The 16,666-nt window shown below is 46.5% G+C and overlaps 1 protein-coding gene across 3 annotated transcripts in view; it reads right to left on the bottom strand.

The window, feature by feature from the left end:
- eif3a (eukaryotic translation initiation factor 3 subunit A) overlaps positions 1-16,666 on the bottom strand; it is a 50,913-nt gene that overhangs the window by 31,351 nt on the left and 2,896 nt on the right. For 2 of the 3 annotated variants that reach the window (XM_085994385.1, XM_085994383.1), the window contains exons 2-4: positions 9,111-9,301; positions 5,883-6,019; positions 925-1,088 (exon numbers count right to left, since the gene is read on the bottom strand). In XM_085994385.1, coding sequence (XP_085850511.1) covers positions 925-1,088; positions 5,883-6,019; positions 9,111-9,301 — 492 coding nt within the window. Of the gene's footprint in view, positions 1-924; positions 1,089-5,882; positions 6,020-9,110; positions 9,302-16,666 lie in introns of those variants that run through there. The other variant, XM_085994384.1, reaches the window with a different exon arrangement.

Below are 16,666 nucleotides of genomic sequence, written 5' to 3'. Positions count from 1 at the left end.
AACTTCTTGATTAGAAGGGAGGAAATAGTAGGAGTTAAAGGCAGTTGCTTAGTGATTGGAAGTGAGTAATGATGTCCCACGGGATTATGTTCTGGAACTGCTTCTGCTTACGCTGTACATCAATGATTTGCATATAGGATGAGGGGTAATGGTGTCTAAACTTACAAACAATACTAAAACAGGAGGCATAATAACTAATTATGAAGATTAAAAGGAAGCTGGAGAGGGATATTGATAAGATGGTGGAATGGGCAAAAAGTGGCAGATGGGTAGTACATTTTGGCAACATTTGGATTTTGTGGTTCAGGTTCACATGGTATCAAAACCAGCACCTCAAACAGATAAGGCCATAAAAAAAAGCTAATGGAATACTGGGTTTTATGGCAGGAGACACAAAATATAAAACTCCAGATGGTGAACTAAAACTTCAGTAAGACCACAGTTGGAATGCTGTCTGCAATCTTGGACTCTACACTATAGGAAGGACATTGAGGCATGGGAGAGACTTCAGCAAAGATTCACTAGGATGCTGTCTGGTCTGAGGAAATACAAATATGAAGGCAGACTTGAAAAATTGGGGCTTTTTGCATTAGAACAGAGTAAATTCAGAAGTGATTTGCACAGAGATATTTAAAATTATAAATGGGATTAGGAATGGTAGATAGAAACAGATCGTTATCCAGTGGCTGAAGGATGTAGAATGAGGGGACAGAGGTGTAACATTATATGCAAGTGATTTCGGACAGAGATCAGGAGAAACTTAAATGGGGTTTGAGGCTGTGGAAAGCACTACAGGAGTTAGTAATTGAAGCAGAGACCATGTCAACATTTAAGAATAAATTAGATAGGTAGTCAAAGGAAAGGGAGATAAAGGGATATGGGAACAGGGCAGACAGAAAATCAAGGCCACCGAAGAAACTTTACCTTGTTGGGCAATGTCATGATAAAGGCGCTCCACTTTAGAATTGTTACGCAACAGATCCAAACACTGTCTGTAAGACTCCCAAAGAAATTTGACCCATGGAGTTAAAAGCAGACGATCTGTACGGTCTTGGGTGTCCTCACCACTAACAGCACTAAGCAGTACACTGCAAATAAATAAATTCAACATAAATGCCTAAATATATTTGTCAGTCCCATAAGTTTATCCAATCCAAAAGCTTCTATGCAACTCTAATACCATTTGATGATACAGAAAGATGGTGACATTATGTTAGCTTTAAAAATATCTAATTGCAACACTGTCAAAAATAGGTAGTTTAACACAGGAAAAAAACAAGTGAACTTGCATTGTGGAAATTGCTAGTCTACTCAGGTAATTCCAGGTCATTTTAGCTATAAAAAATTGAATTATTCCATAATTAGGATTAACTAATTTTAATGAAACACCACGAAAATAACTACAGGGAACACTAAAAATGCCACAAAACATCACAGCAATTGATGTCATGCATGTGATTCAATGCTGGAATGCTGTACAAGCTGAACAACACAAAGTTGTCATTTTGCAAAAAGACTGCAATTTGCTTCCTGCAAACAACATATTTCATCACAAAGTACTTAATACAGCAAAGAGTTCCATCGGGACATCTGGCTTAGTAGTCATTTTCTCAGCAATCACACAAAATTAGATGCTACAGCGCAAGCTGGTTCTTCTACCTCCGCCCACTTGGACTTCTTCCTTATTCTATCAGCAGCATTCTCCCACACAGAATCAACAATTTCCATGTTGGTCAGTAATCTGGACTTCCTCATCAACACCGACGTGGATTCAAACCTCATGACTGCTGGCAGCAAAAGAGAACTCATACCCTCAAAGAGGTTCACTGCTTCAGAATTAGTCACCAATGCCTACGTAGGATCCTCGACTGTGTCAGATACAGCTGCTTCCTCCGATGGCAGGGTGAATTTTTTATTTTTTTAAACTTTTTTTCTTCCAACCCTTACGCCTGTTTTAGGCGCAAGATTTCTAAGGGTTTTCAGCGGGCGGAGGTTCTGCAGAAAGCGGAATTCTCCCCCTGCAGAGGCCCTTCTCCAGGGCAGGCGTCCGATCTGTCAAGAGGATTCTTGACAGATCGGAAATGCTGGATTTTAGCGCATGCGCTTGGCATGCCCGAGACCGGCATTTCCGATGTCCCTACGGGTGGGTACACAGCCCACACACACCCGTAGGCATTGGAAAATACGGGCCAACGTTTTGGAGACACTAGGGTCATTTTAACTGATCCCTGGGCGATAGCAAATCGACTGCCTGTTCCACACCCCGCCCAATTTTCCTTCCCGTTGCCTTGGATAGAATAGAAAATCTTCACCCAGGGATAACAGTTAAAATGACCCCAACTGTGTCTTTTGCACTCAGTTTGCCGGCCCCAGAAGTGCAGAAATCGGACGGCTGCAGATCACACAAGGTCCTCGGATGTCCATTTGAAAACCTTTGCTCTAAATGGGAGTTTTGGAAACCAAATCATATAAAAAGGAAAACGAATCAACGTGCCTGAACAAATACATACAGCCTAGTTACTGTTCCTTTTAAAGCAAAAATCTCCCTTAAATTGCAGAAATTGTATATTTTATATATTTTCTAGCAGGTCTCCTGTGGAGTTGCTCATGGTTGGTCTGATAAGTATATAATCTATATACATAACTAGCTGGGGAGCCCCGCGTTGCGAGGGCAATTTTGGGGCATTTGGTCTCCCTGCCCGTGTTCCCCCCCCCTCCCTGTCATGTCCTCTCCCTGTCCTATCCCTCCCTCCCCTCTCTCCCTCCCCTCCCCTCTCTCCCTCCCTCCCCTCCCCTCTCTCCCTTCCCCTGTCTCCCTCTCCCCCCCCCCCACCCCTCCCCCACTCCCCTCTGTCCCTCTCTCCGGCCCCTCCCCCTGCCTAGCGAGCCCCGCGTTGCGAGGGCAATTTTGGGGCGTTTGGTCTCCCTGCCCCTGTGTGTCCCCCCTCTCCCCGTCATGTCCTCTCCCTGTCCTATCCCTCCCTCCCCTCTCTTCCCTCCCCTCCCCTCTCTCCCTCCCCTCTCTCCCTCTCTCTGGCCCCTCCCCCTGCCTAGCGCCTGAGGTCCAGTGCCGTTGCTGAGGCCCCCCGCGTATCGCGCGGCTGATGGACGGCCGCTGCGGGCGGCGCATGCGCGGTGAGTGCGGGCGGCGCATGCGCGGTGTGTGCGGGCGGCCCGCGGGAGCCGGCAAGGCCGTTAGCGAGCGGGAAACTTCGGGCGATGCGCCCGCGACACCTGAGAGGGGGAAGTAGAGAGAGGCAGAGAGGGAAGAGGAGAAGGAGAGAGAGGGAAGAGGAGAGAGGGAAGAGGAGAAGGAGAGAGAGGGAAGAGAAGGAGAGAGAGAGAGAGGGAAGAAAGAGAGAGAGAGAGACAGACATTTTTTCAGCTTCAGGCCCCGAGTCCCCCCTGCGCGAGGGTGAGGGGGGGGGGGGGGGTTGCTAAACACAATATAAAACTCAAATAAATTGTTAATTAATAGCCTAACACATAATTGAAATATTTACCTTAGTTCCCTAACACACAGAAAGTGGGGGAAAAAATCGTGGAAAATCAAGATGGCGGCCACTCACCTCGGTTCAGAAGGATAAGGCCCGCCCACACACGCACCGATTGGTCGACCGGTCAGGTCACCGAAGCGTAGGATTGGTCAATCGTCGAGTCACTCGACACTCAACTGTAGGAAGACCTCGACGTCACACGGTCGCTAATGAGATGCTAATGAGCGGAACGCTGAACGTTTTTGGGATACCGCGGGCGGGATTTTTGTCCGGCCGAAACGTAAATACGCCGATGACCGGTCCGGAATCGCAAGCTTTCTTTTGAGGCGACGCGCGCGTCGGTACGCTCTGTAACTTCCAAACGTATAGAGACCAGGCGGACAGACAGACAGACAGAAGAGCCGCTTTATATATATATATAAAGGAATCGTTCTGTCTGTCTATCTGTCTGTCCTTCTGTCTGTCTGTCTGCCTGTCCGTCCTCGGGTGTGCGTCTGTCCAGCTATGCGCTCGAAAGTTATACTGCGTACCTACGCGCACGTTACCTCCGAAGAAAGCTTACGCTTCCGGGACGCTGGTAAGCGTATTTACTTTTCGGTCGGACGAAAATTGTTTGCGCCTTATGCAAAAAACCTTCAAAATTAAACTCATTATCTGCTAGCATTGATTGACTGACGTCAAGGTTCGACCAATCCTGTGCCGTCACGATTAACCAATCCTACAGTACGGTCCCCTGATGGTTGGCCAATCGGTGTGTGTGTGTGTGTGTGGGCGGGACTAATCGTTTTCATCTCGGGGATCTGGCAGCCATTGTTTCAGTGCCATGACTTCAGCTTCCAGCTCAAACTACTTGGAAAGTTAGTATCTCTTTTAAAAATAACATAAGATTTACCAAAAACGTTTTATAAGTACTTTCACTTTCATCTTTCAAGGTATTAAGTGTGTGTGTGGGCGGGACTAATCGTTTTCATCTCAGGGATCTGCCAGCCATTGTTTCACAAAGGGACACAGACAGGGCCCCAAAGCCTGGCACTCGATTTAAACCGCCCGGCCCAAAACAGCCCTGGCAAAGCCGGGCTCCCCCAGCCCAAAACAGCCTTGGCAAAGCCGGGCTCCCCCAGCTAGTATAAGTATATATAGGAGTGTTATATATCTTGTACTGCACGATTCATCACTTTGGCACGGTAACGCCCTGTCCCTTTAAGGCCACACGGTCTAATTGTTAAGTAAACAGAAACTCATGTTTGAGATTAACTGTTGTTTGGTCAGAGAATGTTGAAGATTGGAATGTACTAGTCAGTTTCAAGCAGGTCAGAAACACCCAACACCAAGATCATTTTACATCTGCAACAATAGTATTGTGTGCTAGTGCCACACTAGAGATACAATGGATGTCTGGTGTGTACCATTTTAATATGTTCAAAAACATAACGGGTAAAATAACTATGTACTAAAACAGTACACAGCTGTGCAAGCAGATCTACAATTTTTAATACATTACTGAACTGCCTGTGGGCAATGCACAGTGCATTATTCTGCTGGTACAGTGAAGATCACTTTTAAGGCCACAAAATCCAACTTAAGTAATCAGAGCCTCAGATCATTCACCGTTTAACTGTTATTTGATCAAGGGACATTACAAATTGGAGTGTGGTGCAGACATACACCTCGTGACAAATATAAAATAATCTTAAATGCTCTCTACAGGAAACTCTCGATTTACCGGCACCCAAACAACCGGAAATCTCAGTTAACCGGCAAAATTCAGGAGTAGGTTCAGTTAAGTTTTTCTTCATATTAGTGGCCGTTTCTTGATTCTTGGCTGTGTAATCGGGGGTTCCTGCACTTGTTGCTAAGCAACAGGGACGCTTGGTCTGTGGCCGGGCTTCTTGCACCTGTTGCTAAGCAACAGGGAAGCCTGGATTTGTTGCTGTGTATGGAGCTCTCGTACCTTTTAACTATAACTCTCTGTAATCCGGACTTTTTGATAAACCGGCACCACGCCGGTCCCGGATAAAAAAAAGAGTTTCCTGTACTTCTTAGCTAGAGTGTGCAACTAAACAGCACATTCAAATTTCTAAGTTTCCTGATCAAACAAATAAGCTCTGAATGACCTCAGGCTGGCTGTGTTTATTTACAGTAATACTTTCTGGCCTTAAAAGGAACATGCCAATTTAAATGAAGCTCCACTGTGGCAGATTAATACTACTTATGCAATACATGGTAAACTACATCTGTTGTTAACAGCATAGCACCCGGCTTACCTGGAGCAACGCCACAGATCTGCTGCATGTGGCAAATTATCACAAAGTTCAATTCTTTTAGACTTTAAATACACAATACACTGGAGCCAAAGCCTAAACTTTGCCCTTGGTGACAGTCTACCTTTCTGGAGTTTGAATATTGTCCAAGTCTTCAATATCAAGTACCATCTGCTGAGACTCCCCTTTAGCAGCTTCAGTCTTTTCCTCAGCCAACTTAAGATAAGTCCTAACCACATCCTCCAAGGACTTGATATTCACCTGTAAAAAGCAAATAAAAACAGCAACATAAGACGACATTCCAGTAGAAGTAGAGCCAAACTCACATCTACCACTAAACTGGCCAATCACAAAATTCATCAGTGGTACATTTCAGGATCTTATTTATTCACAGAACAGTCTTAGGAGTGGGGAAAGAGTTATCTTTAAAAGTTGCTTTAACACATAGTGCATTCACACAAGTTTGAAAAATTGCAAGCTTTGTTGCCATTTTCCCATGAACTGCGGATAATGAGCTTATCTTGGTAATCAATAAATGATCACACCCATTGTGTTGGAGAGTTACTGGTCTCAGCAGGGAGTGTCGTAGCTCTTCCCTTTCTGACTGAACAGCAAGAGATAAAACAGGAACACACTGACAGATGCAGGGTGGCCAGGCTAAGGCTGCAAAGGCAGTCAAGATTATTATTTTTTTTTTAAATATGAAAGTATGTTGCGAGGCAGTCAAGGGTGAAAAGGCTAAACGGTTGGCATGCAGGAGAGCAGAGTCAGAAATTATGTTGTTCAAGTCAAGTAAGACAATCTACTACTGTGGGGGAGTGCAGCATGTACCATATTTTGTATTATTACACTAGGATAAGTTGTACCATCTGATTTAAGGGAGTCCCATCATAACTGCCATTCTGCATACTCGCATAACTATGATATAAAGCAGCTTAACAATTTTTATCAGGCCTGGTTTTATCAAGTGCTGGCTTGGCTCACCTTTGGAGAGATGGAAGTAGCACATGTGCGAAAAACTTGAATATACGGTTCAGAATCATAAGGGAGTATTATTGTTACACACCCCAGCCATGCCAACAAGTGGATATTGGGCAGTGTGAGCCAAACATGAAGGCCGGAATTCTGTCCAGGGAGGCAGGTTGGGAGCAGGGGGTCTGCGAGGCAGGCGAGAAACCTGGGATTACCGCTGGCCCTGCCGTCTTTAATCAGCCAGATGGAGAGGCTGGCTGGCAAGCCTCAGTTGCAGAGAGGGAGCGAAGGGTCAGTCTGGGGGAGGGATCGCGTGTGAGGGTTGTCGGGGAACAGCAGGCTCGGTTGGTGATCGGGGGGAGGGACACGACACTGCAGGGGAGGATCGGCGGGGTTCAGCTGGGGATCAGCGGCACTGGTGGCTGGGGGGGGGGGGAGAGAAAGAGGATGGGGGCCGGCCAGAGGGGGATTGTGATCGGCCTCAGCAACATCGGTGGGGTGGAGGGGAGGGAGGCCGGGGCAACCGGAGGCCTCATGGTGGGGTCTTCGATTGCAGGGAGTGGTTTGGGTATGGACTCTGGATCCAGGAGGTAGGTATAAAGTCACTTACCTCCTGGATGCAGCAATCCCTGCCTTGGCTTAACTGCCGGGTTTCATAAATTGAGAGAAATCCGTCCAAGTGCAGTTAAATTCAAAATGGGGCTGGAAAAAAAAGGCTTCTAGCCTCATTACAATATTTAAATTGACATACCACCCCCACCCCCCGGGAATGGGTTGGTCACCCGCCTGTCAAAACCAAAGTGGGCAGGTTGGAGGTGGGATCAGGTCGGGAATCCCATTTTTAACACTTTAACTGGTTCCACACTCACCCTTTTCTTTTTAAAAAGGGGAAATTTCTGGCCACAGGCCTCTTACAGGAGCCACTGAAGCAAATTTTCAATAATCAGCCTCTTTTGAACTTCAGTAAACCATTAAAGGAGTAGTTATTTAGCACAGATTGACATTTCATCCACCAGTAATCAACCTATACTGAATTTTTTTGATTAAGACTCCTCTCAAAAGGCACCCAGGACTGGAGAGGTAGCCAAGTTCAGTTATTTTCAATTAAATGCTTGCTGACAGATCCTAGAGCCATCATCAGCTGAGCAACTCTAGGGGGTCCAGAAATCCAAGTGGCAGGTGAAATGAGATCAAGAGTTTCCTTTTCTTTCAATATAATAAGTGTGTTTGTGGGGGGGGGGTAAACTTCACATCCCGTCCCTGTCTGCATCCCGCTTTCCTAGTCAACTATTTAGGCCAAGCCAGACAGCCTGCAACCTTGTGCCCAGTATAACCCCAAGCTCAGCTTTAAACCCTATATCCCATCCACCAGGAAAATAGTCCACTTCTGCCTCTGGGCCTACTTCATCCCACTGCCACTGCAATGTTCATCATGACTTTGTTACCCCCAAGTTTGATTTCTCCAAAACTCTTCTGTTTGATGATCTCAGCTCCACTTAATACAATCTCAAGTTTATCCAAAATAAATTGCACAAATCTACTAAGCTATTTTAAGTATCTCTCACCTATCGCTCCTGCTCTTGCAAACCCCCACTGGTTTCCGATCTCATGGACTTCAATATCCCTCATTGCTTTGCCCCACCCTACCTCGAATTTGCTCCAGTCCTACATCCCAGCTCACAAGCGCTACTCTTGACTCTGGCCTACTGTGTGCCCATCACATTCTGCTCCACCAGACAACCTTCAGCCACCACAGTCCAACATTGTGGAATTACTTTCCAAAAGACCTTCCCCTCGTTACATCTGTCCTTAGAACCTACTTCTTCAATTTACTTCTCTTAACTTCTGCTTAGTGTCCATTTTTCTCTGCCCTTAAGTGTAGCACCGTGGGATATTTCTGTGCATTAAAAAAGGTGTTATACTAAGTGGAAACTGTAATGATTGCTTTTAAAAAGTGGAATACGTTCCCAAGAGACTCTACCAGGTCTGTCATATTAGAACTGATTAGCTGAGGGAACTGCAGGTGTGTTCCTGTTCACATGCAGCATGACTCGGTCTTCCTACCACCATTTTGTATGAAAAAAGTGCACTGAGAATAAAGACAAGCCAGACACACAAAAAAAACTCAGCAGAAACTAAAATCAGAGCGACAAAAGCATTTAGATTAAGATTTTTGGACTATATAAAAAAACTAACTTTTTTTGAGTAACACAATTGGCCCCTATTTGCTGAATTCCAGTCTGCTGATTTCAGAAACAAACATCAGCAAAAAATAAAATTTGGTAGCGGCTGGATTAACAATTCTCATTACATCAGCACGGCCTTCACAAAAAGAGTGTAATTCCATGTGTGTGCACGGCATTCTAGAAATGCAATATACCTGCTGGCAGATGTTCTTGTACTGATACAATCCTTCCTTTGCTAAGTGGCTCTTGCGAAGATCCACACACAGCTCCAGGTATTTGAGCATAATAGGCTCGTGTATTTTCTGCCATGTTCGATGTTTTTTGCTCTTAATAACATCATACAACACGTCAAGAGCAGGTTGTTTCTTGCCAACCTCCAAGAACTCTGCAATTAAACAGGCAAATTGTTATTAGACATGCTGCAAACATGGTGCAAACTTGATGTAAAAACATTCATCAGTTTTAAACATCTCAGTGTAACCAAACATTCATGACGTTAGGCAATAAAACCTTCCCATTCTGACTTACTCAATACACCACTTATCAGACTTCAACTATAAGATTTTACTTATAAATGTTACTCCCTTAGCAATTAAGAAAGCTAATTCAAACAAAGAGCATGGCATTTTCCCAAGCAGGCCATAAGCAATTGTATAAACTCCTTGTAGTGTAGCCAAAACTCTTTTTTCACTAAAATAACTCGCCCTCATCACCTCTTGAATATATTGCTACCTTGTGTCTCTTAAAGGGACCCATTGTGTAAGCATGTCACTGCCTCCTTGCAAGCAGAAATCCCGACTGCCCCATTCTCTTCCATCAGAGGTTCCAGCCCAGCACACCCGCTGAGCAAACCTCACCAACCTCCTCCCACCTTCCCCCTTGAGACTGTACCAGTAGATGCATCACCAGCGCTCTCAGCATCTCCCTCCAGAATGTCCGATCACCTGTGAACAAGGCCCTTGCCATCCACAATTTTATTATGGATGACTGCATTGACATCCAGGCTTTGACTGAAACTTGGCTTATGGGTGATAGCACCTAGTCCTTTACTGAAACCTCCCCATTTGGCTATACTTTCCATTATCTGCTCCACCCAAACCACCAGGGTGGTGGTGCAGCCCTTAACACCAAGTCATTAGGTGTTACCCCTCGCGCACCTACTCATTCTTTGAGCACCTCGTCCTTTTCCACCCGTCGTGTCTCATTTAAAATCTGCACTGTCTACTGCACTAAGCGATTCCTCATCCATGGTGATTTCCATCCCCAGTTCAGGTCCCATTGCACTCTCTCCTGAATTCCCTGCCCTTCTGTGCTCACTAAACCTCTCTCCATATTCAGGACAACTCCCTCAGACTTTATCACAGACAAAGCCATCTCTGATCACTTCCCTGTATTTCTCACCACCCACGTCACCCTACCTCCTTCCAACCCCACTTCCTTCTACATCCATCCTTGGAGAGCTTTTTCCAACTGTGCAAAAATGAAAATACTGCAGATGCTGGAAATCTGAAATAAAAGAAAATGCTTTGAAAAGAGAAACATAGGGTTAAGGTTATCGACCTGAAACATTAACTCTGTGTTTCTCTCTCCACAGATGCTGCCTGACCCGCTGAGTGTTTACAGCATTTTCTGTTTCATTTACAATTCCCAACTGCCTAGATTTTGGCCTTCCATTCGCCATGATACTTGTGCAGCTGCTGATTTTGCCAACCACTCCTTCACCATTGATGTCCATGTCTAACAAAACCTTTACTCTCTTGCATTTCGCGCCCTCCGATATGGTCTCCATCTTTGCTCCTTCAAGCCCAAGGGGCACGGATCTGGTGCACAAATGGGTTAGCCATCCAACACCAGATCAGGCTGAACCACATCAAGTGCTGTCGGGCCTCACTCTTCTGCCAAAACTACCCACCACTCCAGGATCATCCTGGATAGCAATGATAACCTCCTGCCTCCCCATCATGCTTATTTCCTCCAATACCAACCACCTCCTTAAACCCCCTCTCCCTTGCCCCTTTACCCTCACCTCTAACAAGTGCAAGGAACTAATGGACTTATTTGTCATGAAGGTGGACACCATCCATTCAGTTGCCTCTGCTATTTACCCCACAAAGACAACCACCACCCAGATAGCCCTGAACCTGCCTCTCTAGTTTCTCTCCCATTTTTCTATGTTGCTATCTTCACTCATTCCCTCTCCAAGCTCACTTCATGCAGAAGACCCACCTCCTGTTCCCTTGACCCCATTCCCAACTTCCCTTCTAGGCCCCATGCTAACTGATTCCCTCTCCTCAGGTATTGCCCCCTCTTGCAAAAACACCATTACCACCTCTTACTAAAAATCCCATCTTTGACCCCTCTGTCCTTGCGGCATCTCCCAAATACATGTCCAACTTTCTTGCAATTAGGTGTTAATTTCTCCAATCAGATTCCTGCCCAGTCACAGCGCTGAACTGGTTCTAACCAAAGTCATAAATGACATCCTCTGTAACTGTGGTTCCCTCCTGGACCGCTCTGCACCCGTTGACAGGGTCAACCACTCCATCCTCCTTTAACACCTCTCCTCCATTGGCAGCTCAACAGGATTGCCCTTGCTTGGTTCCACTATCACCCATCCAATCATAACCCGAGTATCTCCAGCAATGCACTCTTACGGCCCTTACATTACTTCTGTAGTGCCCCAAGGATATATCCTTGGCCCCCTCTTCTTCCTCAAACATCCTGCCCCTTGGCGACATCGTCGAAAGACATGGGATCAGCTTCCATGTGTGCATTGATGACGCCCAGATCCACTGACTGTGTTGTCAGATTACTCGTCAAATTCCAGTCTCAGATGAGCCGCAACTTCATCCAGCTAAATATTGACCGAAGCCAGTGTCTTTGGCCCTCAGCCACAAACTGCGTACCCACGCCACTGTCTGAGGCTGAACCAGACTGGGATTTGGCCCAAGCTGGGATTTGGCCCAAGCTGGGATTCTGACCCCATATCCCATCACAAAGATCGCCCGGTCACCTCTAACATCATTCGCCTCTGACTCAGCCCATCTGCAGCAGAAACCCTCATCCATGCCTTTATTACCGCCAGACTCGACTGTTTACAATGCCCTCCTGGCCACCTTCCCATCCTCCACCCCAAACTCTTCAGTTCCTTCAACTTTGGCCTTGTGGATCCCCCTTCATCACCACCACGGGTGACCGCCCTGTCAGACACCTAGGTCCCACGCTCTGAAATTATCTTGTTAAACCCCTCCCTTTCCTCTTTAAGACTCCTTAATACCTAGCTCTGCTAATCAAGCTTTTGTCACCCCTTCTTTGGTTTAGGTGTTAATTTTTCTGTACACCTCTGAAGCAACTGGGGACATTTCTTTTTGTTAAAAGGCACGTTGTTGTTGACCAAAGATTTTATATTAACCCAGTTATTTCAACACATACAAAATCCATCGGCCCCATGTCAAGCTCAAGTACAGCGATAGTTGGAAATATGAGCCTCAGTGTAAAGTGCACCAGGCCTCTCAGGATCACAGTGTGCTGATACATCCATGATCACACAGTGTGCTGATACTCTCAAACAATGTCCACTTGGGCAAGGAACAGAAGGGTGGCTGACATTGATAGACCTGTACTCATGATCTGTCATCACCTTCATTTTATTTTTTTGGGGGGGGGGGGGGGGGGGAAGGGAAAGGCTCAGGAGTAATATCATGCAGAATGTTCAGTGTATGGAATGAAAAAACATGTTCAAAAGTACTGTAAGTTAAACAATTCATCATACTTCTGTTCTGTGTTTGTGAAACACTGCACTTTCTATATCATCATGTCATTTTTTTATTCGTTCATGGGATGTGGGCGTCGCTGGCAAGGCCAGCATTTATTGCCCATCCCTAGTTGCGCTCGAGAAGGTGGTGGTGAGCTGCTTTCTTAAACCGCTGCAGTTCGTGTGGTGAAGGTGCTCCCACAGTGCTGTTAGGGAGGGAGTTCCAGGGTTTTGACCCAGCGACGATGAAGGAACGGTTATATACTTCCAAGTCAGGATGGTGTGTGACTTGGAAGGGAACTTGGAGGGGGTGGTGTTTCCATGCGCCTGCTGCCCTTGTCCTTCTAGGTGGAAGAGGTTGCGGGTTTGGGAGGTGCTGCCGAAGAAGCCTTGGCGTGTTGCTGCAGTACATCTTGTAGATGGTACACACTGCAGCCACGGTACGCCGGGGGTGGAGGGAGTGAATGTTATAAGTTGGTGGATAGGGTGCCAATCAAGCAGGCTGCTTTGTCTTGGCTAGTGTTGAGCTTCTTGAGTGTTCCTGGAGCTGCACTTATCCAGGCAAGTGGAGAGTATTCCTTCACACTCCTGACTTGTGCCTTGTAGACGGTGGAAAGGCTTTGGGGAGTCAGGAGGTGAGACACTCACTGCAGAATATCTAGCCTCAGACCTGCTCTTGTTGCCACAGTATTTATGTGGCTGGTCCAGTTAACTTTCTGGTCAATGGTGACCCCCAGGATATTGATGGTGGTTGATTCGGCAATGGTAATGCCATTGAATGTCATGGGGCAGCAGTTAGACACTTGCTTTTTGGAGATAGTCATTGCCTGGCACTTGTGCGGCGCCAATGTTACCTGTCACTTATCAGCCCAAGTCTGAATGTCGTCCAGGTCTTGCTGCATGCGGGCATGGACTGCTTTATTATCTGAGGAGTTGTGAATGGCACTGAACACCATGCAATCATCAGCGAACATCCCCACTTCTGACCTTATGATGGAGGGAAGGTCATTGATGAAGCAGCTGAAGATGGTTGGCCTAGGACACTGCCCTGAGGAACTCCTACAGCGATGTCCTGGGGCTGTGATGATTAACCTCCAACCACCACAACCATCTTCCTTTGTGCTAGGTATGACTCCAGCCAGTGGAGTGTTTCTCCCCCCCCCCCCCCCCCCCCCCCCCGATTCCCATTGACTTCAGTTTTACTGGGGCTCCTTGATGCCACACTCGGTCTAATGCTGCCTTGATGTCAAGGGCAGTCACTCTCACCTCAGCTCTGAAATTCAGCTCTTTTGTCCATGTTTGGACCAAGGCTGTAATGAGGTCCGGAGCCAAGTGGTCCTGGCGGAACCCAAACTGGGCATCACTAAGCAGGTTATTGGTGAGCAAGTGCTGCTTGATAGCACTGTCAATGACACCTTCCATCACTTTGCTGATGATTGAGTAGATTGATGGGGCAGTAATCGGCTGTATTGGATTTGTTCTGCTTTTTGTGGACAGGACATACCTGGGCAGTTTTCCACATTGTTGGATAGATGCCAGTGTTATAGCTGTACTGAACAGCTTGGCTAGAAGTTCAGATAGTTCTGGAGCACAACTGGGATGTTGTCGGGGCCCACAGCCTTTGCTGTATCCAGTGTGCTCAGCCATTTCTTGAGATCACGTGGAGTGAATCGAATTGGCTGAGGACTGGCTTCTGTGCTGGTGGGGACCTCAGGAGGAGGCTGATATGGATCATCCACTCGGCACTTCTGGCTGAAGATGTTTGCGAACGCTTCAGCCTTGTCTTTTGCACTCACGTGCTGGGCTCCACCATCATTGAGGATGGCGATATTCACGGGGCCTCCTCCTCCCGTTAGTTGTTTAATAGTCCACCACCATTCACGACTGGATGTGGCAGGGCTGCAGAGCTTTGATCTGATCCGTTGATTGTGGGATCGCTTAGCTCTGTTTATAGCATACAGCTTCCGCTTTGTAGCATGCATGTAGTCCTGTGTCGCAGCTTCCCCAGGTTGGTACCGTATTTTTAGGTACGCTTGGTGCTGCTCCTGCTATCTCTTCTACACTCCTTATTGAACCAGGGTTGGTGTCCTGACTTGATGGTAATGGTAGATTGAGGGATATGCCAGGCCATGGGGTTACAGATTGTGGTGGAATACAATTCTGCTGCTGCTGATGGCCCACAGCGCCATATGGATGCCTAGTTTTGAGCTGCTAGATCTGTTTTGAATCTATCCCATTTAGCACGGTGGTAGTGCTACACAACACGATGGAGGGTGTCCTCAGTGTGAAGCTGGGACTTTGTCTCCACAATGACTGTGTGGTGGTCACTGCTACCAATGCTGTCATGGACAGATGCATCTGCGACAGGTAGATTGGTGAGGACGAGGTCAAGTAGGTTTTTCCCTCGTGTTGGTTCTCGCACCACCTGTTACAGGCCCAGACTCGCAGCTATGTCCCTCAGGACTTAGCTGGCTTGGTCAGTAGTGGTGCTACCAAGCCACTCTTGGCGATGGACATTGAAATCTCCCACATTCTGTGCCCTTGCTACTATCAGTGCTTCTTCCAAGTGGTGTTCAACATGGAGGAGTACTGATTCATCAGCTGAGGGAGGGCGATAGGTGGTAATCAGCAGGTTTCCTTGCCCATGCTAGACTTGAAGCCATGAGACTTCATGGGGTTCGGAGTCAATGTTGAGGACTCCCAGGGCCACTCCCTCCTGACTATATACCACTGTACCGCCACCCCTGGTGGGTCTGTCCTGCCGGTGGATTACTAGTCCAGTAACAATCACTATGCTACCGTCCCCATTAGCGGGACTGCCAAAGAAAAGTGTTTAGCACAAGTCAAAGAATATACTATATCAACTTTGAAAAAAGCTTGGTGATTCTCTTCATGACAAAATTATTAGCATCTTAATGTACATCAGAATAAGAGTAGGCCCACTCAGCACCTCGAGACTGTTCTGCCACTCCGATTGTGGTTGACCTGTGTGTCAACTCCATTTACCCGCCTTTCCATATCCATATCCCTTGATACCCTTAATTTAAAAAATCTATTGATCTCAGTCTTGAAAATATCAACTGACCCAGCATCCACAGTCTTGCATGGTGAGAGTTCCAGATTTCCACTACCCTGTGGAAAAAAACTTCTTCCCGATTTCACTCCTTAATGGCCTAGCACTAATTTGAAGATTGTTCTGGATTCTCCCCACCAGAGGAAATAGTTTCTCTGTATCTACCCACCAGAGGAAATAAGTTTCTCTGTATCTACCCTATAAAACACCGTTCAAACTCAAGCGAGTTTATGTAACCTACTCGTTAAGCTCCAGTATCATTCTGGCGATTTGGCACTGTACCCACTCCAAGGCCAATATATTGTTCCTGAGGTGTGGTACTCAAAACTGAATGCAGTACCTCAGGCGGGGGTCTGACCAAGGCTCTGTACAATGGAAGCACAACTTCCTCCCCTTGGCATTCAAGCCCCCTTGAGGAAGCCCAACATTCCATTAGCCTTTTTGCTATACTGTTAGGACTGGTGCACTAGTTTAGTGTTTTGTGTACCATGACACCCAAACCCGTTTGCTCTGCCACAGTTCCTTGTCTCTCGCCATTAGGAAAATATTCCAATTTGTCTATCTTGGATCCAAAGTGGATGACCTCACCATTTCTCCACCTTGAACACCATCTGGCACAATTTTGACCACTAATGTATCTGTCTATGACCTTTTGTAACTTCCTGCTCCCATCTACACAACTTACGCTGCCTTCTAACCTAGTGCCATCTGCAAACTCGGATATTCAACTCTCTATTCCTTCATTCAAGTCATTGATATATATGGTGAAAAGCTGAAGCCCCAGTATAGATCACGGGGGAACACATCGCAAATAGTGCCAGAGTATATTCCCTTTAGCTCTGCTCTCTGTCGCCAATCCCCAACCCTTTGACATTGATTATACAGCACAGAAACAGGCCATTCGACCCAATTTGTCTGTGCTG

Source organism: Somniosus microcephalus, chromosome 8 (genome assembly GCF_052327205.1).
Source record: "Somniosus microcephalus isolate GS21.2 chromosome 8, FLI_Smic_1.0, whole genome shotgun sequence".
Lineage (NCBI taxonomy): Eukaryota > Metazoa > Chordata > Chondrichthyes > Squaliformes > Somniosidae > Somniosus > Somniosus microcephalus.
Note: the sequence above shows the minus strand (reverse complement) of the source record. Positions and strands in the feature narration are given on the sequence as shown.